Consider the following 24,857-nt stretch of genomic DNA (forward strand, 5'->3'; position numbering starts at 1 on the left):
ATATATTTATGAAAAAAAATAACAATAATTAACAAATCAAAATATTAAAAGACAAATAATTTCGATAAAAAAATATTAATTAACTTAAAATTTTAATTATATTACATAAATTGAAACGATACTAGAAATTAGATTTTGAGAAGTTCATTGCAGCTACATCTTTGATAAATGAAACATGGTCTGCATTGCGAAAATGCCACCATTCTCATTTCAAATACCAATTTGTGCATTCAAAATATACGTGAATTGGTGCAGTAGTAACCAACTAGTATCAAATTAAACTAGACAAGAAAACTCATGCAATTAATACTTAACATATTATAAGGCTCAAAATTTATTGATAATGTATTAATTTTCTTTAAATTTGAAGTGCTGAAATATGAATACTTCTAGCCTCTAGGATCTTAAATTTAAATAATATTATTTTTTATACAGTATTAAAAATTTTAAAAATAGATATTATATTTGCTTTTTTCTGATTATAAAAATCAAGTTATAAAATTTAAATATCAAATATTATTATAAATTTTTTAAATATAATAGTCAATGTTATTTTAAAGAAAATTGTGATTTACATGGGATTTTCTTAGAAATTAGTATAAAAATATGCAAGAAAATAAATTTCCTGCTAATTTTTATACTAATCCTCAAAAAAATTTCCACGTAATTCACAGTTTTCTTTTAATGCCCCCGCGCAATCATCTTATCTCGCCGCACCTGGCTGAGTCATATATTGCCAGGGACATAGCTATCCTCATGCTATAGGATATCCAATAAATCACCCTTCAAAATTATATTATATTTATAAGAAAAATAATACTTCAAATGTTAAATATGACACTCTCGAAAAACAACAAAGTTTCTTTGCAACATGTTGGACACAGTTTGATTTTTTTTCCATTAAATTCTTTTAAGTAATTATTTAATCTAAAGTTGATAAGCGAATCACATTTATTTACTCTACAAAGGTATTAAAAGTGAACAGGCTATATATATAAAAAAAAATTAATATAACTTATTTGATTCTATTTATTATTTCTCACTTTTTGTTGTTAGTCATCAAAGATTAGTAATTGAAGCACAAAAAGATTTCACTTTAAACTAAATTTTCCATATTTCTTTTTTCTTTGTATGTCTCAAATAAATGTGAACATTAAAGATAAATATATTTAATTAAATTTTAAATTTTTTGATATATTTTTTTATTTTAAAAAGTTAAATATTAATATTAGATAAATTAATTTACAAAATTTAAGTATTCATTAAATTATTGTATTAATTATTTGTGAAATTTTTGAACACTCTTCGTAAAATTTCTAGATACGCCAATATTTTGGCCCGCAAAGTCTAACCACATTGCACAATGTTGGTGTTTTCATGAACAATAGTGAAACTGAATGTGTTAAGCTCTGTTTTCCAGTACATATTATATTGCATCAAAGAAGTTATTAGACAACATGCAGAAACTTATTTGCTTTCATAAAAAGCCAAAGATAGAAAACAGAGAGAAACGGAAAAAAACAGTTAGATTTATTACAATACTATGTGCCCATCAAAATATTGATGAACGATTCAACCCAAGGCCGGAGCTATGTCAGCGGGTTCTCTGAATCCGTTTCAACGGAAAATTTCACATGATTATTTTTTTATATAGTAAATATCGAACTCTTTTAATTAATTTGTATATTTATTTTTTTAAATTTTAAACTCTATTATTAATAATCTTAACTCCGACACTAATTCAACCTATAGATAAGAAATCTTTTATAGCTAGATTTCTTAGTATAATATTACAACAAAAAAATGGTAAGCCAGAAAGTGAGTATCTATTAGATTCTGAAAATGAAACTGAAACAAAATTAAAATGATCGCATAAATGGAAGAAGTAGGGGTGGGCATTCGGTATTTCGGTTCGGTTTCGGTTTTTTTTTCGGTTTTTTCGGTTTTTGGTTTTTGTAAATTGTGTACCGAATACCGAACCGAAATATTTCGGTTCGGTTCAGTTTTTATTATTTCGGTTCGGTTTTGTTATTTCGGTTTTTTTAATGGGCCTGCTTAGTTGGGCTTTTAAAAATTTACAATTTTTTTTGTTTGATTTTCAGCTTAATGGGCTAAAAATAGTTATATTAAAAAGTCTTACTTTTTAATTTTTTATTTTAAATTATAATATTTATTATTTAATATTAATAATTAATATAATATAAATATATATTATAATATAATATATTTCGGTAAACCGAAATACCGAATTACACAAATTACATACCGAAAACCGAATCAAAATACCAAAAAATACAAAAACATATATCGAATACCGAATCGAAAAACCGAAACCGAAATATTAAAAAAATTCGATTCGGTATGATATTTCGGTTTTCCGGTGTTTATGCCCAGCCATAGAAAGAAGGACAACAAGCATTGATTTACCCTGCCAGCTAACCTGCCCCATTTAATATTTTGAAAGTACAATTTTGGATCCGTCGTATATGCCTTTGCTGGATTGACTTAAAATTTAATCGGATTTACTTTAAAATTAATTCATTATTTTTTACTTTGAGAGGTGTTTGATAAGTATAATTTTTTTTTATCACAATGACTTATAATAAGTTAAAAAATGTGTGACAAGGTCATAAATAATTTAAAATATATTAAAGTGAATTGAAATAAGTCAAAAATCAGGTCCCCTTATTTTTTTTTTGTTTGAATTAAAAGTATTTTAATTTTACTCAATTCAAACGGACTCCCACCCTGCACGCAAACAACATATACGTAAGAGGTTCATCAGAAAATTTTACATTTATACAACATTAAGGGCCCGTTTGGCCATAAATTTTCCAAATAATATTTGGGAAAATTTTGGCAAATAATGTTTGTCCATATAATTTGCCATTATTTGGCAAATATTTTTGGCAAATATCCCAAATTTCTAAATACTAGTTTTTTCTAGTATTTGGGCCAAATCTCATTATTTGGGATATTTTAAAAATTAAAATTTTACCCTAATCTTTTATCTTTTACAAAACACCCTCTCTAGTAGTTGCTTGCGTTGTATTACATAATTTTTTACGTGAACACCAAAATAGTGATGAAATATTTAGTGAATATTAAATAATGATATGATTGTTGATGAAAATTATTAAAAATTGGCTCTAGGTAACAAAGTCATGTGCTTTGTCTACTTCACGATGTATAGAATAATTCTTGTTGCACTCACTCCAAATTACCACATTGCTTTAGTGTCATGGACACTATTTGTTATTGTTGTAACGATCATTCAATTGATTTGTAATACAAACTTTTAGTTAGTTTTCATAGTTTTTAAAACTTGTGTGTATAAATCATATTTTTCTAAAAAGGTGAAATATATTTCCCAAATTCTATGGCCAAACACATGATGAAATTTCACCCAAATTTTCACTCAAATAATATTTGTCAAGAATATTAGGAAATTTATGGTCAAACGCTAGTTAAGTTATCTTCTAAATATGTATAATAAATATCGAATTCATTTTCATAAATTCATGTGTTTACTTTTTCCCCGCCCCAACCCAATTGTCATTCATAAGCAGTATCAACTAATTATTACCTAGCCTCAACTATCACTAATTTCTAGTCGTGCAAGTTGTTGAAATATTGATTGGCGAGAGTGATTGTGAATATTTTTGCCTCCTTTTTTTTCTTTACTAGACCAAAAACTCATCCACATTTATATTTGTATCATTACATGAAATGTACATCTATCCAACGTTACGTCAATGTTAGGAATATATCACCTAAAAACCTCATGAATAACAATTATCTTAAATATTAGGAATATATCATCTGAAAACGTCGTGAATAATATTCAAAATAAGATAAATATTATTGTATGACAAAGCACGTATCTTGCTTGTATTTCTAATCATGAAGCAACAGTTTTGAAAGAAACTACAACCATCCATGCATGTGAAACCTAATTTCTAATTGCGTGCGAATTTTTAATTAGCTACATTACCAAACTAATAATTGTCACTCTATCAAATAAATCACAAATAAGGAATATTAACTAATTGATCAATTAGCCTAATCTTTTAAATTACTTAATTTTTTTTCTCTTCTGTTAATTTGCCTCTCTTACATAATTAGCTCTCCTGTGTGAATTAGCATTACATGGACACAATTTATTCTTGATTGTTTTTTTTTTCTTCAAAAAAAACAATAAAACTGGAAATTATTTTCTTGTCTTTCTCAATTAAGACAGAGAGTATTTCCTTGCTTAATTATTTACATATCTGATCTTTTCTTGTTCATTGATTTTTATTTTTTAGTTTAGTCTGATTTAAAAGTCGTTTTTAAGGCGGAGTTCGCCAAAAAAAAAAAAATCTTCTAATATTTGGCTAAGGCCCAAGAATTACAAATCAATTTTCGAAAAATAAACTAAGTCTTTAAACAATAATAATTTGATAATTTTATTATATATAGTTTTAATTTTTATATACCATCAACGTAATCCTTCATTTAATATACGAAATTGCATATCCATGTAACTTAAAAGTACAGTAGTAAACTATTATCACGAAAATCAAGGTGCATGCATGCAATATATGTAAAATTGCATTGTCAATATCAATGGCGAACTCAGAATTTTCAATCAGAAAATTTAAAAAATAAAAATTTAAACATATAAACAAGCTTGTAAAATACGATTCCAAAAAAAGTACCAATATATAGTTTATAAATACAAAAAGTTAATTTTATTATCAGAAATCAGTTAAAATTTTAATTTTTCTTCAAGTTTAAATCTACTATTTTTTTTAAAAACAAAACAGGACATAAAAATATGAAAAATTGATTCTAAAACTAAATGAATAAAAGATAAAAAAATAAAATGACAACAATGGGACTTTGAGCCATGGACACGAGGGCCAATATAAAGGAGATCTATTTAATACATTACAAACTTACTTCTTTTTTATCAGATGATTCAGAATTAATATATTTACATAAATTTGAAAGATTTTTCCTATAGTTACAATATAACTTTTTGCTAAAAAGATTCAGGTGGACTCGTATAGATCACGTGGGTCTGCCCCAGGTCTATGTATAATATTATTAAGGCCAAATACATAAGCAAATTCCTAAATTTATTGGGTTTTTTTCCTCAGGTATCTCAACTACGTCATTTTCCTATTGAATCATTAAACCCCCATAATTTGTTCTGTTTAAACAAACACCGTTGTCTGATGTGGAACCAGATTTGTGAGTGGTATTAATAGAGGATACATATGTTGTTCCACAACTCATTAGTCCAATTGATAGTGAAAATATTCGAGAATAATTGTTTTTACTGAAGTCATTTGAACACATTAGAAAATAAATGAGATTAACACGGTTTGTCTTCATTCATTTAATCAAAATTATTACAATTCGAACACAATTGAAGGCATTTACAATAGAAAAGCCGATCAAAATCAACCAACAGTTTTTTAAAAGAACAAATTATGTGTGGTTCAATGATCAATAGAAAAATGACGTAGTTGAGGTACCTGAGGAAAAAAACCCAACAAATTTAGGGATCTATTTATGTATTTGGCCTATTATTAATGTTATAGGACTATTTCTTTATCCATCATTATTTATTTTTATATTTCGTGTCAATAATCAAACTATACATTTATAAAAATTATTATTTCAAAATGACAAGTCTTTGATGATGAAGTGTTCCTCATTTATTAGTGTTGTTGGGCCAACTGGCAGTTGCAGACTTTGTCGGTCCTAGTTCATAAAAGTGCTACGTTTTGATAGTTTTTAAATATATAAATTTGAGATTAATTTTAAATATTTATAGAATTTTTCTAAATTGCTTATCAAAATAATTATTTTGACTATTCATACTCTAAATTATTTCGCATAAATTTGAAATAGTTTAATGCGTTGCTTAATATTTTTTGACTTACATGTATCTATTTCTAATATATTTAGAGCAAACTGTACAGATAATTAAAACTGAAAAATATATTCAAGTAGACATATTGATCTCCTATCGGCTTATAAAGTATATATTAGAAAAATCCCTCTTATTCTTTTTATATATATAAATTAATGAAATGTCCTTACAATCCATACTACAACAAAATTGTTAGCAATTAAAAAAGAAGTGTTACAAAGTTCTTTTATCAAGAAGGCTCAAAGACCACGAATTCACAGAAAATATGATAAAAATTTAAGTGACGAAAAGATAAAGTAAGAGCAGAAAGATTAATTCAAAAATCATGCTGTAAACTAACGCCAAAAAATATTGAATGATGCATCCAGATTATACAATTTTCAAAGCAAACTGTACAAGTAATTAAAGTTGAAAAATACAATGTTAAATGACTTACAGGTTGACCTCATGCCCTCTGTATAAATATATACACATGTATTAGATAGGTTCACAATAAAAAATACTTTGAATAAAACCATTTTATGTAATAATAATTTATTGACATAACTTCATTATTTATTTCTGTTAAAATATTAATAAATCCTAAAATTCCATAAAATAATATATGTACAAATATATCGTAATTATTTTATTTTTTTGGTAAATATTTAAGACATTTTAGAATATTTTAAGTAGCAAATAATGCAATTTATAGTAGTATTTTTATGTCATTATTAAATATATAATAAATTTAAAAAAGACAAGTAAATGACAAATTTAACCTCTGAAGCTGGCGAGACAATGAAGAGGTGCTTTCAAATGTGCTAAAAAGTTGAGAAATACTGTGATTAGCGGCACCATATTATTTTATATATTATATATACATGGGTATTGCAGGTTCATGATAAAATAATGGGCAACTTTTACGTTTAGCAAACATAAAATTTATATTTGTATGCTATAACAAAGTTTACATAATTGTAGTTTATAGTAAATATATAAATGTATAATTCGCTATACATATATAATTGAAGCGAATTGTATAAAATGAAGTGTATAAAACGAGAAAGAGAAAGAGACTTGGGCAGAGAATTGTATAAAAATAAATTGTATAATTATAAGTGTATGGAACGGTTATATACAATTTGAATTTGTATAAAATGAGAAAGAGAAAAAGGCAAAAGAGACTTGGGCAGGGAATATACAATATAATCGAATTGTACAAAACGAGAAAGAGAGAAATTATATACAATTTGAATTTGTATAAAATGAGAAAGAGAGAAAGACAAAAGAAATTGGGTAGGAGGGTATTTTTATTGGATAACTATAAGTGTATAGGACAAAAATATATGCATTTGCATGTGTATATACAATTTTCTCTCGCTTATACAAACAGAAACACAATTTATACATTTCTCTTCTGTTTGTATAAGCGAGAGAGGCGAGGGTGACGAGCGAGATCTGAAAGAGGGGAGAGAGGGTAACAAAAATGTATGTATTTATACAATTTCCTCTGCTTTATACAAATAGAACCATATTGTATATACTTGTGAGTGTATAAAAGGGAGAGGAAGCGAGCTAGATATGGAGCGAGAGAGGAGAGTAGCGAGCGAGAGTTTGAGGGAGAGAGGTGATTTACAAACAGTTTGCTACGGGACACAATTAAATCAAAATATGGTTATAACAATTAGTTTGTCATTATATACAATTTTCCTTAAAATAAATATGATTTTATTAATATATCACAACTAATAAATAGTTATTTTGAACAAAAAAATTATATCATATAATAGTAGTAATTTCTTGACATAACTTGATTTATTATATCTTGTCAAAATATTAATAAATTAATAAACCTTGTAAAATAATACTTAGGATCCGATAATTACTCCATTTGGAGCAGAGCCATGCGAATCCAATTGCTTGGAAAAAACAAGCTGGGTATTGTTGATGGCAGCTGGAAAAAGGAGGATTTCGGAACTGAATTGGGGCATCAATGGGATCGATGTAATGCGATTGTTCAAGGCTGGATTATGAGCTCTGTAACTCAGGATTTGCATATAGGTATTGTTTATGCAACGAGTGCACAAGCTGTTTGGGAGGATCTTCGAGAGCGTTTTGACAAAGTAAATGCTTCAAGGATCTATCAATTGCATAAAGCCATAGCCATAAAGCCATAGCCACCATTGTACAAGGTATTGATAGTATACCGACTTATTTCTCTAAGCTGCGAAATTTATGGGATGAATTTGCTAGTATCACACCTCCACCCTGTAATTGTCCAAATTCTAAGGATCTGTCTATGCATATGGAAAGACAAAAATTGATGCAATTTTTGATGAATTTGAATGAAACCTATGAACAATCACGTAGTCAGATATTGATGGTTGAACCTACGCCCACTATTAACAAAGCTTATGATATGCTTGTTGAGAGGGAGAGACAAAGATCAATCACATCTACATCTATGAGTGAAGAAGGTACAGATCTAGCTGCTCTCATGGCAGGAAGAGGATGACCTCCTCGTTACAATAAAGGAACTACTTCACAATCTAACTTAAATCAATATTATAAAGGGAAGAAGAATTGGGAGTTGAAATGTGATTATTGCAAAAATCAAGGACATGTAGAGGCTATTTGTTTTCGACTTCATGGTTATCCACCAGATTGGAATTTCAAGAAGAAGGGGACAGGTAACATTGCCTATAATGCTAATAATGTTCAGACTGACAATTCTTCTTCAATGCATTCAGGTGCAAGAGATCTACCAAGAGCACCTCCTCTAACTGATAAGCAACATGATCACATTCAACATATGCTAGATGGAGATATTTCCACAGCTAATGTGATGGCCAATATGGCAGGTATGACTCACATTAATGTCATTAAACTTACAGATTTGCCTTGGATAATTGATAGTGGTACAATCAAACATATGGTTTCTACCTTAGACGTGCTACATAATGTGCAAATTGTTAGGCCTGACCAAAATAGAAAGGTTCATTGACCCAATGGAGGTGTGACTTTTGTGACTCATATGGGTAATTGTAATTTCACAGATACAGGAGAATTGCATGATGTTCTATATGTACCCGAGTTTAAATATAATCTTTTGTCTGTAGCCAAAGTTACTAAGGAGCTCAATTGTTTTGTATCATTTTATCCTGGATTTTGTGTGTTCCAGGATCTTTCCAAAGGGAAACTAAAGGGGATTGGTAAGGAGAAGGATGATCTCTATTTTTTGGTTCAAATAAGTTCATCAGAACATAAAGTTTCAGAACCTGGCAATGTTAAAAGCTTTGCTGCTCATGCTGACAAACAAGATATCATGCTTTGGCATAGAAGATTAGCCCATGCATCAGTAGGATCCATAAAGGATTTGTTAGGCTATTCTGTTGACAGTTGCAAATCAGTAGCACTAAATCTACAAAGATTTTTGATTTTTTGTATTTAGATGTATGGGGGCCTTATGACACTCCAACATTTGATGGAAATAAGTTCTTTTTCACTGTTGTTGATGATTTTTTAAGAACAGTATGGGTTTTCTTATTAAAGCTCAAATCTGTTGTGTTGGTTATTCTTAAACATTTTTTTAAGATGATTGCTACTCAGTTTAATGCGACTGTTAAAGGAGTCAGGACTGATAATGAAGGAGAATTCATCAGTACTTCTATGCAGGATTTGTTCAAAGGTTTAGGAATTATTCATTATAGGACTTGTGTTCATACCCCTCAACAGAATGTATTGTTGAGAGGAAACATAGACATCTTCTTGAGGTTGCTAGAGCTTTAAGATTCCAAGGTCACATTCCGATCAAATTCTGGGGACATTGTGTTCTTACTGCAACATACATTATCAATCGATTGCCTTCACAAACTCTTGAAGGAAAATCATCTTATGAAGCATTTTTGTGGAAGAGGCCATGTATTACACACTTAAGAACATTTGGTTGTTTGTGTTTCGCAAGCACATTGCCTAGAATTGATAAGTCTGCACCCAGGGCTGTGAGATCAGTATTTATGGGTTACTCAAGTGTTATATTGTTTTGATTTACAAAACCAAAAGTTTTTTTTGAACAGAGATGTGATATTTCATGAAGATCAATTTCCTTTTCAATCTCATTTACCTGAACCTAAATCCTGTCCTATTTCTTCTCCATGTCCAATTGATGATTTAGAAACATCTCATGATTCATCACCCCCACTGTGTACAGAAGTAGAACCGGTACATCCACCTTCACCTATTGTTTGTCCTGTTATGCCTCTCAGAAGATCCACCAGGCTTACTAAACAACCTTTATGGCTATCTGAATATGTTTCTAAGCCATCAACAAATCATGTTTTGTATCCTATTGCAGCTTCCATTTCATATACCAATCTGTCCCCAACTTATCAACAATACTTACATGTTTTTTCTGTTGTTACTTAACCAACTACATACCAGGAAGCTATCTTAGATGTCAGATGACTAGAAGCTATGCAATTTGAAATAAAAGCTCTTCAAGATAATTATACATGGGATTTGGTTCCTCTACCAAAAGGCAAAGTTCCTATAAGTTGTAAGTGGGTTTATAAAGTCAAGTTGAAGGCTAATGGTGATGTTGAGAGGTTTAAAGCTAGATTGGTGGCAAAGGGTTAAACACAAAAAGAGGGACTTGATTTCCATGAGACTTTCTCACTAATGGTTAAAATTGCTACTGTCAGGACTGTTTTATCTTTAGCTGCTCAACATAATTGGTTTATTCATCAATTAGATGTCTATAATGCTTTCTTACAAGGTGATCTTCATGATGACGTGTATATGCAGTTGCCAGAGGGTTTTGACAGTCAGGGGGAATCTGGTCTAGTATGCGGACTTGTCAAATCCCTCTATGGTCTCAAACAAGCAAGCAGGCAATGAAACTTGAAGTTGAGTGAAGCATTACTGGAATCTGGTTTTGTTCAAAGTAGCCTAGATCATTCCTTATTCATTAAAAGGAAAGGATCAGACATGGTAGTGATTCTTGTCTATGTAGATGATATGTTAGTGACAGATAGTAATTTGGGACTTATAGAGCATGCAAAAGCCATTTTACACAAGGCTTTTAAGATTAAGGATCTTGGAGAGTTGAAATTTTTTTGGGGAATGGAATTCAGTAGATCAGCAAAAGGCATTTTGATGAATCAAATGAAGTATGCTTTGAAAATTATTTCAGATTTGCGTTTAGGAAATGCTAAACCAGCTTGGACCCCTCTTGAAGCCAACATTAAACTAACAATCCAAGAGTTGGATTGTCTAACTGGAGAATTAGATGATGAGCTATCTGAAGACAAGGAACAATATCAAAGGTTGATAGGGAAGATGTTATATTTGACTATGACAAGGCCAGACATAACTTACTCTGTTCAAACATTTAGTCAATTTTTACACCAACCCAAGAGATCACACTGGGAAGCAGCTGTGAGAGTAATGAAATACATCAAGAGGGAGCCAGGACTTGGAATACTACGAGCAGCAAAAGGGTCAATAAATTGAATGTGTACTGTGATGCAGATTGGGCAGCTTGCCCAAATACAAGGAGATTAGTGTCAGGTTTTCTAGTTAAACATGGTGAAACATTATTGTCATGGAAATCTATGAAGCAAAATGTAGTTTCCAAGAGTTCAGCTGAAGCTGAATACAAGAGTATGGCTAATGCAGTTTCAGAACTAGTATAGATTGATGCTTTGTTGAAGGAATTGGGAAATGAAGTTGAACAACCAGCTGTAGTATACAGCGACAGTAAGGCAGCTTTGCAAATAGCAGCCAATCCAGTGTTTCACGAGAGAACCAAACACACAGAGATCGATTGCCATTTTATCAGACAAAAAATACAATTAGGACTGATCAGAACATAATATATAAGTTCCAAGGAGCAATTGGCAGACATATTGACAAAATGATTACCTAGAGCTCAGCATGAATATTTGATAAGCAAGCTTGGTGTGTTGAATGTCTTTGCACCCACAAGCTTGAGGGGGAATAATGAGATCGGAATTACTTAATGATGTGTATAAAGTTAGTTAGAGTTAGTTAGGAATTAAAAGAAAGTTGTTAGTCAGTTAGTATAAAAAAACAGAAAAAAGAAGTCACTGATATATTGTATTTTCTTTCTTTAAGCTTTCACATAATGAAAAAAACTCCTTTTTTTCTTTCTCTCTAAATGTATCTGTGATCCACCATTGGAGATGAGCTCATACAGTGTAGATTAGTTACATTCAACATTAATAAATTGATTTAATGATACTATTTTAAATCATTTTTTTAGAATTAAAAGGAACGTACTATAATACTAGTTTTATATTGCTTAGTTTAATTATCCATCAAAGTATTTAGAAGTAAGTGAGATTTTTAGAATTTTGTAGATTTAAATTAAGAATGCGTTTATATGAATATTAAGAATTTGAAAATTTCAAAGTTTGGAGTTGAATTCGAACATAATCTTTTTAAAATAAAATGATTGACAATGATTAACAAATCAATTTTATAAGACAAAAAATTTCTATAAAAGAAAATTTGATTGACTCTTAAAATTTTAATTATATCACATAAATTTAGACGGATATCAAGAAATTATTGACTAATATAATTTAATCTACCCACTACTACTGACATTGATACATATAAAAAAATTCATTTGATAAAAATTCTAGACAACATCGATTGCCTAATAATCTTCTAGCCAAATTTTTGACATTCATTGCCTATTCTATAAGATCATGTCATGGTTAAAATACAAAGTATGCAAGTCTTGTCTAATAAGCTCTCTACCTCTCTTAATACTTATATAAAGTAAATTTCTCACGCCTTTTTACTAAGATACTGTCTATTATTTTTTCCGTTTTATAAAGAATGATAAAGTTTGATTTGTCACGAAATTTAAGAATATAAAAAACTTTTAAATCTTGTGGTTTAAATTAAAGTTAGATCAAATATATAAAAATATATTTTAATCTTGTGACCTTAAACATGTCACGCGAAAAAACTAAAATTAAAATGTTACAAAAAAATAAAAATCATTTTCTTAAAAATAAATTAAAAAGAAAAAAAATTCAATTTTTTTTTAAAACAAAATTTCCAATCCACAATGTATTCCCGCCAAATAAATGTAAGAAGATGTGTAATATATATGGTCCCTTTTAATATAATGGTGAAAATCGAGTGCAGTCCAAAAGTTGACACGTGGCTAAAATACAAAAACAATATGCCTATAGGTAGAAGCAGATTCGCACAAATTTTAGTAAGCCGCAGCGGTGGTGCTGCCCTTTTCTCCGCACCTAACAAGAATGTAGTAGTAGAAGCATTTTTAGGAAAAGAAAATAAATTCTGGACAATGCCGCTCCGAAGAAAAAAAATAAAAGGGATGCCTTAACATCCAAAAACCTAGGGTTTCAACGGCGGCCGGAAAATAATTTCTTCTCTTAATCGATTCCTCTTACTCCATCGGGGTCGTGTAGGACTCCGATCTTCATCGGGGAATCGAGCTTCACGCTGCATCTTAATCTTCGCCAATTGGAATGGCGGGCACTTCTTCAATTCGCATTGGTCAACTTACCATTGATCTTCCAGTAAAGTTCTTATTCCCATTATGTGTTAACTGTTTTTTTTTCCAATTGATTTTAGTTGAATTATGAATAAGATTGTTGATTCTTTGTTTTGATTAATTGGACTGTTTTGAGTTGATTCCAATTGCATTGTAGAATAATCTGGTAAGTCACGCTGCAGTGGTAGTATCATTGTGCTTGTTAACCTAGGAATTTAGTTGAATTATGAATAAGATTGTTGATTCTTTATCTTGATTAATCCGACTGCTTTGTGTTGATTCTAATTGCATTGCTGCTTTGAGTTGATTCTAATTGCATTGCAGGAAGTCACGCTGCAGCGGTAGTAGGATTGTGCTTGTTAACCTAGATTTTAGTTGAATTATGAATAAGATTGTTGATTCTTTATCTTGATTAACCCGACTTCTTTGAGTTGATTCCAATTGCATTGTAGGATAATCTGGTAAGTCACACTGCAGTGGTAGTAGGATTGTGCTTGTTAACCTAGGAATTTAGTTGAATTATGAATAAGATTGTTGATTTTTATCTTGATTAACCCGACTGCTTTGAGTTGATTCCAATTGCATTGCAGGATAATCTGGTAAGTCACGCTGCAGTGGTAGTAGAATTGTGCTTGTGAACCTAGGATTTTCGATGGGCTGAATATATCCCTAAAAGAAATTTGGTTTACTCGCATCATTTAGTGCAATTTTCTTCTTGTTCTCTCTCTGGTTGGTCTTTCATTTCCATTTGATATCATGTTTATGGTGGCCTATCCCATTTGTTGATTGGACTTATTTATACCGGAGTGAATCTTTCCTCCAGGTATATTGTTTAATACTCTTGACCATTGCTTCATAGTTGAAGTCATGAACTTCAACAAAGTGTAAGCTTAAGAGTTCAGACATGATTGGTGAATTGCATAGTTTGTAACTTCACTCCTTGCACTTGGTTAGTGCTGATTCTTTTTTCTACTACAATTCATCATCATTATCTAAAAAGAAAAAAACAAGGTGTAAGCTTCAGAAAATGACATGCAAAGTGATCACAACTAGAAGTGATCAGGAGATCAGTGATCACAACTAGAAGTGATCAGGAGATCGATTAGTACCAGCATTATTGTAATTTGATGCGATAATTAGTTGTTTTAGTAGTTCATATGTGTTTGATACTTACTAATACTTGAATTGTGGACTTCGCCTAAAAGAATAGTGCACTTCATTTCTCGATTTTCCCTTCAAGGCCCATGATTGTTTTTTTTTTTTTTGCTTTTTCGCTTTATAAAATACTAGCAATTTAGATGTAACCTTCTCAAAAAAAAAAACAAAAAACAAAAACCACACCGGCAATTGGGTTGTCACAATGATGGTGTTGCAATAGTTGAGGTGCACAGGACACCAGCACTAAAAAATGACAGTGTTGGAAGTTGGGTGTGTGTATATTCATACTCTCTTGGTTTTGGGGTTCCATTTTATTACCACGTCTACTGACAATTGATGCCTGGAGCCATATTTCTGTTCCACTAATGTCTTTCTCATAATTATTTTCCTTTTCTCAATTTCTTTCTGCTCACTGCATTGACCTGGTGGCTTGCACTTTTGACTTTGAGGTTTGGAAAACTATTTGTCAATCTTATTCTCCATGTTTGCCATTTTCTTTTTACCTTGGTTATATAGTTATTTTTCCTTCTGTGACTTGTTATGTCATCCAATGCTATACTTCTTTGAACAGATTGGTGCAGCTGAAGGAACAACCATAGAAGCTGATGAATTCTTATCAGTAACCGAATCTTTGAAGCAACAATTTGCTTCTAAACGTGCTGATTATGTAAAGGTGCATTTTATGAATTGTTAGTTTTCTCCCACTTTTCCCCAATGTTTTATTATGTATTTCGATTGAGGTGCTTTTACAAGGTTTGAACAACCAAGGAACTGTTTTGTCTACTTCCAGAAAAGGACAGAAGAGAATGCACAAAAGGCGTATGATTTGGGGGAATTGTTTTTAAAGTTGTCAACAGAGAGAAAAAATCATACAGTTCATGGTGCGGATAGTAGCATTGATCTTCTGTCTAAGAGACAGCAGGATGTAATTAATATGCAAACTGGGATTGGTTCCAGCAATGGAGATAATGATAGCAATAGTTCTGAAGATGATGGATATGCCTCTTCTGAAATTCGTCTAGGATCTAGCATTGCCATCAATAGTGCTGTATGTCCCATTATACTTCCTCAAGTGGAAAGACTGCCTCAATATACTACATGGGTATTTTTGGATAGGTATGTTAAGGTACCTTGATGGACAAATCACGCGGTCTTAAAGTTTGATTTGTGCCTCTACTTTTCCTTATATGAAATTTGATGTTCTTTCATCACTTCCAGTATGGCATGCTATTGAACCTTATGAATGTCTAACCATATATTTCTTGATAATCTCAATTTACAATTATTTTCTTTACTTGGTATTTTTTTAGGTGTTAACTGTTGCATCTGATCATACAAGGGATGTATTTAGTGCAATTTTGAATCACCTGTGCTCACCCTTTACAGTGGCTTTGATCTTAGCGTCTTGTGTTTTTCATCATCGGAATTTAATATCATCTGCTTCTGGACCTCTGTATAATTATTGATCCTCTAGGCCTTAGAAATGTTTTGTTTTGCCGTTCTCGGAAGGGATGTCAGTTGAACAAGGATGACAAATTCAAAGTTATTCCCGCCGAGGAGGAAACCATTTAAATGGCATTGACATCCTTCTCTCCTTCTATAGCTTCTTTCCAACGAGAGTGGAAGTCTTCTTGTTTTTGGTGGTTTTTTAATTTTAAGTTTCCTGTAACATTGTAAATCAGGATTCTAAAACTTGTAACACTCCAAAATTTCATCATTCTTGTTGAAGATTATTATCTCCTTAAACGTATCCTCTCTCCCTTATTGTGTGGGAGAATCATGACTTAAATCACTAGACTATAGCCTTCGCGATTGTTGAAGATGAATAGTTTCTTGTTATTTTTTACTGTTCTGATCCTACTTTGACTTGTGCAGAAATCAGCAGATGCCCGTGAATCAATCAGTGGTTGGTTGTAGAAGAATTTATTATGACAAGAATAGTGGAGAAGCTCTAATTTGCAGTGATAGCGAGGAAGAATTACTTGAAGACGAACAAGAAAAGAAGTTTGTGGAGTACGAAGATGTTATGCTGCGGTTGGTATAATTAAGCTACGTAAAGTATTGGATTCAAGTGTGCCCTCCTATATTTTTGGTTTTCTTTCTACTGTGTTAGAATCATCAATCAGAAGATTCTTTCCACATAAAACATGGTGTCATGTGTTATGAATCTTTAGGGAAGGATCGTCGATAGATATATATCAGCTCGTTAAAAGGAGGCTGAAATCTTAGGGGGGAACTCCGATCTATTCAGTATATATATCAGCTCGTTAAAAGGAGGGGCTGAAATTAACAGAGGGAACTCCGATCTATTCAGCTCTTCAAAGGGAGACTGGAACCTTAGAGTTCAATGGAAGAGAGAACTCTAATCTCTTGCTTTTTGCTGAAAAGTTACTTACTGATTTATTCATCAAAAGCCCCTTTAAATAAGAGTCTTGTTACATCAATAGGAAGTCTAATTCTTAGGGAAGTAGGAGACCTAAATCCTATTCCAAACTAATAACTATAACTTAACCTAATCATTATGAAACTATGAAACATAAACTCCATTCTAGAATAATAAATAAAGTTACTTAAATTATAAAATAATAATAAACAAATCTACATAAAAATATAATTAAATACTTAAATTAATTGACTTCCTCACATCCACAACATCATATCTGTTAGAGCAACCACATTTTTGCCATTGGCAGATCATAAGCATATATACCTCATGACAATCTGATCAATTTTTTCCTGCGGTCTAGCTCCATATTCAGATAGAGAATATTCCCTACTTGATATGTTATGGTACTCTTAAATGTATATACATTATTTGTATTCTTGTCTCTCTATAGTAGTAATTTTACTTATTATTTCTCTAAAACTATGAGCTCAGTACCATTTTCAGATTTTACATTGTCCTAAATGTAATATAGATCTTTGTTCAGTTAATGTCAAATACAGGTCTCTTCTGTTTTAGCCTTTTCTCTTGCCATCCATCTTTGTGATCAATTAATTAAAGAAAGCAGTTTTGTTAAAAACTTAATTTCTTCCACAAAGATGCCCTTTGAAACTCATTTTAGGAGGTTTCAACTTGTACATATGAAATATGTTTAATCTTTAATCATCTGGAATATAGCATGTTATACGGAAAGGGTTCACATGGTCTTGAGCTTGGAGCATGGCTTACAAGATTTTTCATTATGGTCTGCTATTTGTTGCTGGATTGTTTGGTAAATGTTCTTTTAAATACCCCGGTAAAGTAGATTTTGTCTGGCAGTTCATATATTGTGCTATCTAATCCAATGTGTGGCTAAGATGATGTATCACTGTTTACTTATTTGCAGTTCAACTATCCAACAAATTGGCCTGTCTGATACAGTGTTAGAATTGCTAGGGCAGTTCTTGTCTAGAAAACCCAGTGAAGTCAAGGTAAACACTTTGTTTAGAGAATAACTACTCCTTGTTATTCCTTTATAAAAAACAAAACAAACTACACTCTATAATTAAGTTCTCATTATCGAACAAAACTGCTCTCGATGCGAACTCTTGTCCAGCTGTTTCCCATTTGGTTTTTCTGGCTTTGTTACAAAGATAAATCACAACCCAGTGTCTATTTTATACAGGCAAGATATGAAGATCTTGTTAAGGACAAACATGAATGCGCCTCAAAGAACGAGAACATCCAAGGGACTCCAGATTTGTTTCTTGACAACGATCTTGATGCTGCTCTAGATTCTTTTGACACCTTATTTTGTCGTCGATGCTTTGTATGTATATATCTGTTGTTTTAACTCTTGGGTTGTTTTCTGCTTCATACTTTTCCTTCTGAATATACTTCTTTCTTTTTTCTCGTTTTGTCCTCACTTGCAGGTTTTTGATTGTCAATCACATGGATGTTCGCAGGATCTGATTTTTCCGGTACGGAATGGCTATTTAACCAATGTTTAAGTATCTCAGAACTCTGTACTTCGAAATGGATTCTTATGGTGTGTTTTACTCCTTACATTCTTAAGGCTGAAAAACAATTGCCATGGTGCTCTCCCGACGTGGATAAGGAGCCCTGTTGTTCAAATTGCTATCGCCTGGTATCTTGGTCCCCTTCTTTTATGTAATTTCTGTTGACATCAATTTGGCCCTGACCTGAATCTTTTATTTAATAAACAACTATCATTTCTTAGTAGTGGTGTGTACTTGTGCTTTACTCCTACTGTGGCAACAATACCTACTAACCTTCTGAGCTGTTTTACTCATTTCTGGCCATCAAGAAGGAACACAAAGCTGGATCGACCCCCTCTCAGATTGCTAATCATGGAGAAAACCATGTCCAACCATCTGAAATTGCTAATAATACTGAGGTGCCTGGTAGGGAGCATCTATCAAGGACATCAAATTCTTGCGAAAGCGATTTCAAAGATATTGGTTCATGTTCGCTAGAATCACAACAACCTCAGTGTGGTAGAACTTCTAGGAGGGAAGTCTCTCCAGTATTGGGCAGTAAAAATTATTTCCAAGGTGAGGGTTTTGGTTGCCAATATAAAGAGGCTGCCAGTGCAAAAAATGGGATGAATCATGACGACACATTGAGGGAGAATGAGTTTGGGGATGAGAATAACTGCAATCAAGAAATAGATGGTGAGAAACCATGGAGACCACTTGAAAAGGCTCTATTTGAAAAAGGTCTGGAAATGTTTGGCCGGAGCAGGTCAGTTAACGTCAAATTACTCTTGCAACTAATTCTACTCCTGTTCTTCTCAGTTCTTTGACGCTGTATACCTTGTTTGTCAACACTATCTCTTCTGTAATATCTTCATAAATCATTCAGTCAAATACTGGCTTACTTTTGTCTAATAAGAAATTGTTGTGCTAGCTTTCTAATCAAATTCATGCTAGTTCTCAATAGGCAAACTAGAACTTGCAAAATTTTCCTCATTAAGTTCCTCCAAACTAAGTTAGAAACGGTAATCGGACTTTTCATGTTTGATGATTGTGTGTGCATTCAGTTCCCCTTTACTTGTCAATGCTCTCCTAGACGAATGAAGATGCTAGACCACAGCTGGGAAAATTTACCTGACACTTATTCTGTCATACAGCTGTTTGATTGCTCGAAATCTGCTGAATGGTTTAAAAACTTGTTGGGAGGTGTTCCAGTATATGAACAATTCCGAGAATAAGCTATCACTAGTAAGTGATGGGGTGAATGGAATATTTCAAGGCTCTTTTAAGGGTGATGGCCATACTATCGTGGTTAGTATATTGACTTTGTTCATCAGCATGTTGCTTTGTGTTCTTGTTGAACCGTAGTAATATTATTATTACCCCCACTTTAGTTGATCCTGTTTTGAATTCAATTTCAGGGTAATCAACCACGGAGAAAATCTAGATTCTTACATAGAAGAGGTAGAGTTCGTCGCTTAAAATACACAGGGAAATCAGCTGGATATAATGCACTTAGGAAAAGAATATCTGAGAGGAAAGACAAGCTTCGCCGTCACTATAATCCATGTAATTGTCAAGTACCTTGTGGAAATGAGTGTCCTTGTATCGTAAATGGGACCCTCTGTGAAAAATATTGCGGGTAAGACAGCATTCTTCTCGAAAAACTCCAGTGCGATAATAATGTGGGACCTGGCTGTAAATTATTCTTATGAAATCCACAGTGCTAAACCATTTTTATTGTTTTCTGGGGTTTGTCCGTCTTTTTCTTTTTCTTTTCGGTCTCTTAAACATCTCTTTAACCACAGTTTTGTGCCTATATTAATTAGTTCTGCTTCTACGCTTTGTCATTCTTATATTCTAGATGCAAAAGTTTCAAGAATTGCAAGAATCACTTTCGTGGTTGTTTTTGCGTAAAAGGTCAGTGTAGAAGCAGACAATGCCCTTGCTTTGCTGTTGACAGGGAATGCGATCCTGATGTTTGCCGAAATTGTTGGATCAGGTGAGCTCCCGGTAGTGCTATATATTTATTGTCTGTTTTTATCTATTCCCTGAAAGTTGGTGATTCAAGTTTGCAGTGTCAAGCTGGAAGTATTTCTAGTGCCTATGACCATCCGTTCTTCAGATTGCCCATCTTTGGTGTACCTTCTTATTTCTAGTGGTTGCTAATTTCCATTCATCTTGCGTTTTTGAGATCTTGTATCGCCCGTCCATGCTCTCACTCTTCTTTATCGACAGTCTAAACTATGATTTTTAATTTGCATGTTCCAAGCTAACACACATAAGGGTTTGTTTGGTTCGTGGACTAGTTGTGCAAGGCCTATAATGTATAAATTATTATGCATTGAATAATTAAGAAGGGTTTGATACACGGTGCATAATTATGAAGGGACTGCTATTCGGTGGATGGTAGTGTGAGCTTGTTAGCTGAGAATAATAATAAAGGGGTCTTTATACAATATCTACTTTTAAGGTAATTTTGTTGATATGTACTCTTATTGATGTATTCTTAATATGCGTAGTCTTATTTTAAGACCTAGACTACTACGCCTCAAATCCTACCAACTTGAGATTGTCAGTATGAATCCCCACCGACCATACTGGCCCTATCTTAGGCTATTCCTCCCAGGCTGAAATAATACAATAGTGCATAGATTGTTGTAGAGTTTATTACGGAAAATCAAATGCCACATTGGTTATCCAGAAGTTTATATGAAATTTTTCCGAGATTATGTTAGTAATGATTGTTTTATGTTTTTAATATAATGGTAACATTCTATGTATTAACAAGTATACCATACCAACCATATAGTCTTCCAAACAGACAGTTATAAAATAGAGGAAACTTGCCATCTTTGTTCGTTTCTTACATGTAGTCTGAAACATCAAAAATATCTTTAGTTCTACTAAACATTCCTGTTAACACCAAAAATATCTTCAACTTCTAGATATTGCATTGCTATCCTCAAAACACCTCTGGTTTCTATATCCTACAATAATACATGTTGGGACAATACTCCATCTCTCATTCTGGTTGGATAAAGTTCCTTTTCATCCTTACTGCTTAGTGCCTCCTTAACTCCTTTGTGTTCCTGGCATTGGCATCACCCATCTGATTTCCCTCAAACATTGAAGATTTTCCAAATATATTCTGTCTACTTGTAGAATAAAAAGCATAAATTATGTTGCAAATTAAATAAATTATGACCAACCTTATTGATTTATTTGATGGCTGATAATTATTTATTGCTGAGCGAGTGACAACTGACGAGCAAGCTTTTCAAGCTCAAGTGATTGTTGACATCAATTTATGTTTCATCAAGAGTTAAAAGGTCTTTTTGTTGTAGTATTGGAGTAGTTAATCGTGACATAGAATCTTATATAAAAGAACAAGTGTGTGAGGTTGGCTGCATAAGAAAAACAATCTCATCACTAATGCAACAGTTGGATGGTAGTTTTAAATAATACACATAGTCACATACTAAATTATGCAGAAATCTATTTTTATTCTATACACTCGACATAATATGGAATAAAAATGCATGTATAAGCAATGGGATTAAACTTTTAAGGACAAAAATGTGCTTTTCAAGTAAGCAATTCTTGTATAACAATTCCTCCATTATTAACCAACTTTTGAGAGCCCTTCATGTTTAGTTGCTACATATGAACAATCGTTATGTTATAAAACCCACATAACTAGTAAATGAATCAAAGAACACCTAATATGTTCATTTTAATATCCTTCACTTTCAGTTATAAAGCTTCCATGTCTATGTTATTTGGCTTTTGCAGCTGTGGTGATGGGACTCTCGATATTCCTCCACAAAGAGGTGACAGTAATGACTGCGAGAACATGAAGCTTCTTCTCAAACAACGTCAAAGGGTAATTATCACTATTTATTTGTGAAGGGTAGTTTGTTATTATTATTCCAAGTTAGTGGTTGCCACTAAGACAAATGATTATTATTTGTTCCTCTCTCTGTTCTCGAAGTTCAATTAGATGGATAAAGTTTGAGTTTGGCATTATCGTATTTTAAGTTCGGGTATGAACCAGTCTTTTTAGTTCAACCTTCGATTCATGTTAGACCTTGTAATGGACAAACGTTGAATAAATGTTAATTTTTAATAATGTATCTCTCACTGTAGGTCTTGTGAGGCTTTTAAAACTGTGTTGCTCTCTTTTCTTCCTCGCCCTTCCTGTTCATGTATTATCTTTAGACGTTAGAGCTGCTCTAGTGTAAGAATGGATGTTTTCAAGTTCCAGTTCTGAGCTTGTTGTTATCCCTTGCATTAATTTTTTCAGGTTCTTCTTGGACGGTCTGATGTGTCTGGATGGGGTGCTTTCTTGAAGGTATCAGAATAGTTATGCTCTTTCTCTCTCTATTTGCACATCCTTGTTATTTTTAGGCTTATGTTTATAATTACTCACAGAATAGTGTTGGAAAGCACGAGTACCTTGGGGAGTATACCGGTGAAATAATCTCACACCATGAAGCTGATAGGCGTGGAAAGATTTATGATCTTATAAATTCTTCATTTCTCTTCAATTTGGATGACCAGGCATGAGAAGCGACTTGTCGTTCATACCTTGTTAAGTTAGTCCTTAGGGTAGGGCCTCAACTATGGTCTGATTCAAATCACTTGTTTTGTGTGCATGTAGTGTGTGCTTGATGCTTATCGGAAAGGTGACAAGTTGAAGTTCGCAAACCATTCTCCTGATCCAAATTGCTACCCCAAGGTAATTGCTGAAATTTGCGTAGGCACTCTCTAGATTGATTTGCCTATGGTTGATTCAGTAATGCTCAATTAACTCTGTGACAGGTTATTATGGCGGGTGGAGATCACAAAGTTGGTATATTTGCCAAACAAAGAATTTGTGCAGGAGAGGAACTCTTCTATGATTATTGTTATGCGCCAGATACACCACATGTCTGGGCAAGGAAGCCCGAGGCACCCACTACAAGAAAGTAAGCTTGCAACAAATGTCGTATTAAGTTACATAAGGCATTTGTTTTACATTTGGCATAAATGTCTCAAATTTCAATGTCGGAAATTTTCCGACATCTAAGTAAATGTCGGCAAAATATTTACGACATTTCAGCTTCACCTTTCTAAAAATTTTAAAAAAAATTACGACATTTATTTATGACATTTGTGAAATGTGACAATTAAAATTCCAATATATAGGCTAATGTCGCCAAACATATAATGACATTTCTTTATGACATTTATCAAATTTCAGCATTATATATTTTTAGCTTATTGTTTGCAACAACTTAAAAAGTGTTTGGAATTTATTTGAATTATATTGACACTAGTGCAAATATTTTAAATACATCCTACAAATATCAGCAATGGTTTCTTTTAACTTTAAATTAAATCATAAGCATCTAAATTCAAATAATAATCATTATACCTACAAATTTGTTAACAGTAGATCACATAAACATGGATTATATGTTGAAAAACAGAAGTTCTCTTCAACTAATTCCAACAATAAGTTTGAAATCTCGGCAATAAAACAATGTCACTGGTTTCTTTTAACTTCACATGAAATCACAACCATCTAAATTAAAATAATATGCCTACAAATTTCATTAACCACAGTATACATAAATGGGGATTATATATGAAACAGTAGGAGTTCTTTTTAACATTCTAGGAAAATTTAACTAATTTTGCCCCTAAGGCCTAGCTCGAGTGGCAAAAGGTGGAGGATTTGTGGCTTGGTCACAAGTTCAAGCCCCACAGTGTGGTGAAGGGTGGAGGGGCGGACCCATTATCCACCGACTTTATAAGGCTGTGATTGATCCAAAGGGCAGGTCACAGGCAGATTGCTCGGTTATCAAAAAACCAAAAATCTAACTAATTTTGGAACAAGAGACATTCTTCTTCTACTCATGCTGCACCTACTTCTGTGGTTCCTCTCCAATTTAATTGTGTTAGTTAAATTGATAGCCTCTTGTATGTGATTGGAAGTGACAGATGTCGCAGTAAGCAAGTTAATTAGGAAGAAATTAAAAGTTAACATTAATCCTCGTAGTTACTTACACAAACATTTTCATTTAGCGAATATTATTAGAAGTACAGTTTTTTTTTGAAATCATCCCTGTTGTTATACAATAGAGGCAACCAATATTGGTCAATGAGGTTGGAAACAAAAAAATTAGGTGATTTCTTCTCATTCGTCCTAACCTTGATTGATAGAGTTACGTGGTACTTGTTGTTGGTAGAGGTGGCATGTTTTATGGAATTAGTCAAGGTGCGCAGAAACTAGCCTGGACACCACATATATATATATATATATATATA

The 24,857-nt window shown here is 32.4% G+C and overlaps 1 protein-coding gene across 12 annotated transcripts in view; it reads left to right on the forward strand.

The window, feature by feature from the left end:
- Positions 1-13,152: 13,152 nt before the first annotated feature.
- LOC107011481 (histone-lysine N-methyltransferase CLF-like) overlaps positions 13,153-24,857 on the forward strand; it is a 20,539-nt gene continuing 8,834 nt past the window's right edge. For 3 of the 12 annotated variants that reach the window (XM_027914542.1, XM_027914544.1, XM_027914543.1), the window contains exons 1-18: positions 13,154-13,491; positions 15,196-15,297; positions 15,415-15,740; positions 16,500-16,658; positions 17,954-18,038; positions 18,233-18,376; positions 18,480-18,527; positions 18,623-18,694; positions 18,866-19,311; positions 19,700-19,853; positions 19,964-20,184; positions 20,407-20,544; positions 20,932-21,015; positions 22,338-22,428; positions 22,849-22,896; positions 22,977-23,105; positions 23,206-23,283; positions 23,367-23,512. In XM_027914542.1, coding sequence (XP_027770343.1) covers positions 13,441-13,491; positions 15,196-15,297; positions 15,415-15,740; positions 16,500-16,658; positions 17,954-18,038; positions 18,233-18,376; positions 18,480-18,527; positions 18,623-18,694; positions 18,866-19,311; positions 19,700-19,853; positions 19,964-20,184; positions 20,407-20,544; positions 20,932-21,015; positions 22,338-22,428; positions 22,849-22,896; positions 22,977-23,105; positions 23,206-23,283; positions 23,367-23,512 — 2,522 coding nt within the window. In that variant the 5' untranslated portion in view covers positions 13,154-13,440. Of the gene's footprint in view, positions 13,492-15,195; positions 15,298-15,414; positions 15,741-16,499; positions 16,659-17,745; positions 17,840-17,953; positions 18,039-18,232; positions 18,377-18,479; positions 18,528-18,622; positions 18,695-18,865; positions 19,312-19,699; positions 19,854-19,963; positions 20,185-20,406; positions 20,545-20,620; positions 20,905-20,931; positions 21,016-22,337; positions 22,429-22,848; positions 22,897-22,976; positions 23,106-23,205; positions 23,284-23,366; positions 23,513-24,857 lie in introns of those variants that run through there. The other 9 variants (XM_027914547.1, XM_027914545.1, XM_027914546.1 and 6 more) reach the window with 9 other exon arrangements.

Source organism: Solanum pennellii, chromosome 2, assembly GCF_001406875.1.
Source record: "Solanum pennellii chromosome 2, SPENNV200".
Taxonomy (NCBI): Eukaryota; Viridiplantae; Streptophyta; class Magnoliopsida; order Solanales; family Solanaceae; genus Solanum; species Solanum pennellii.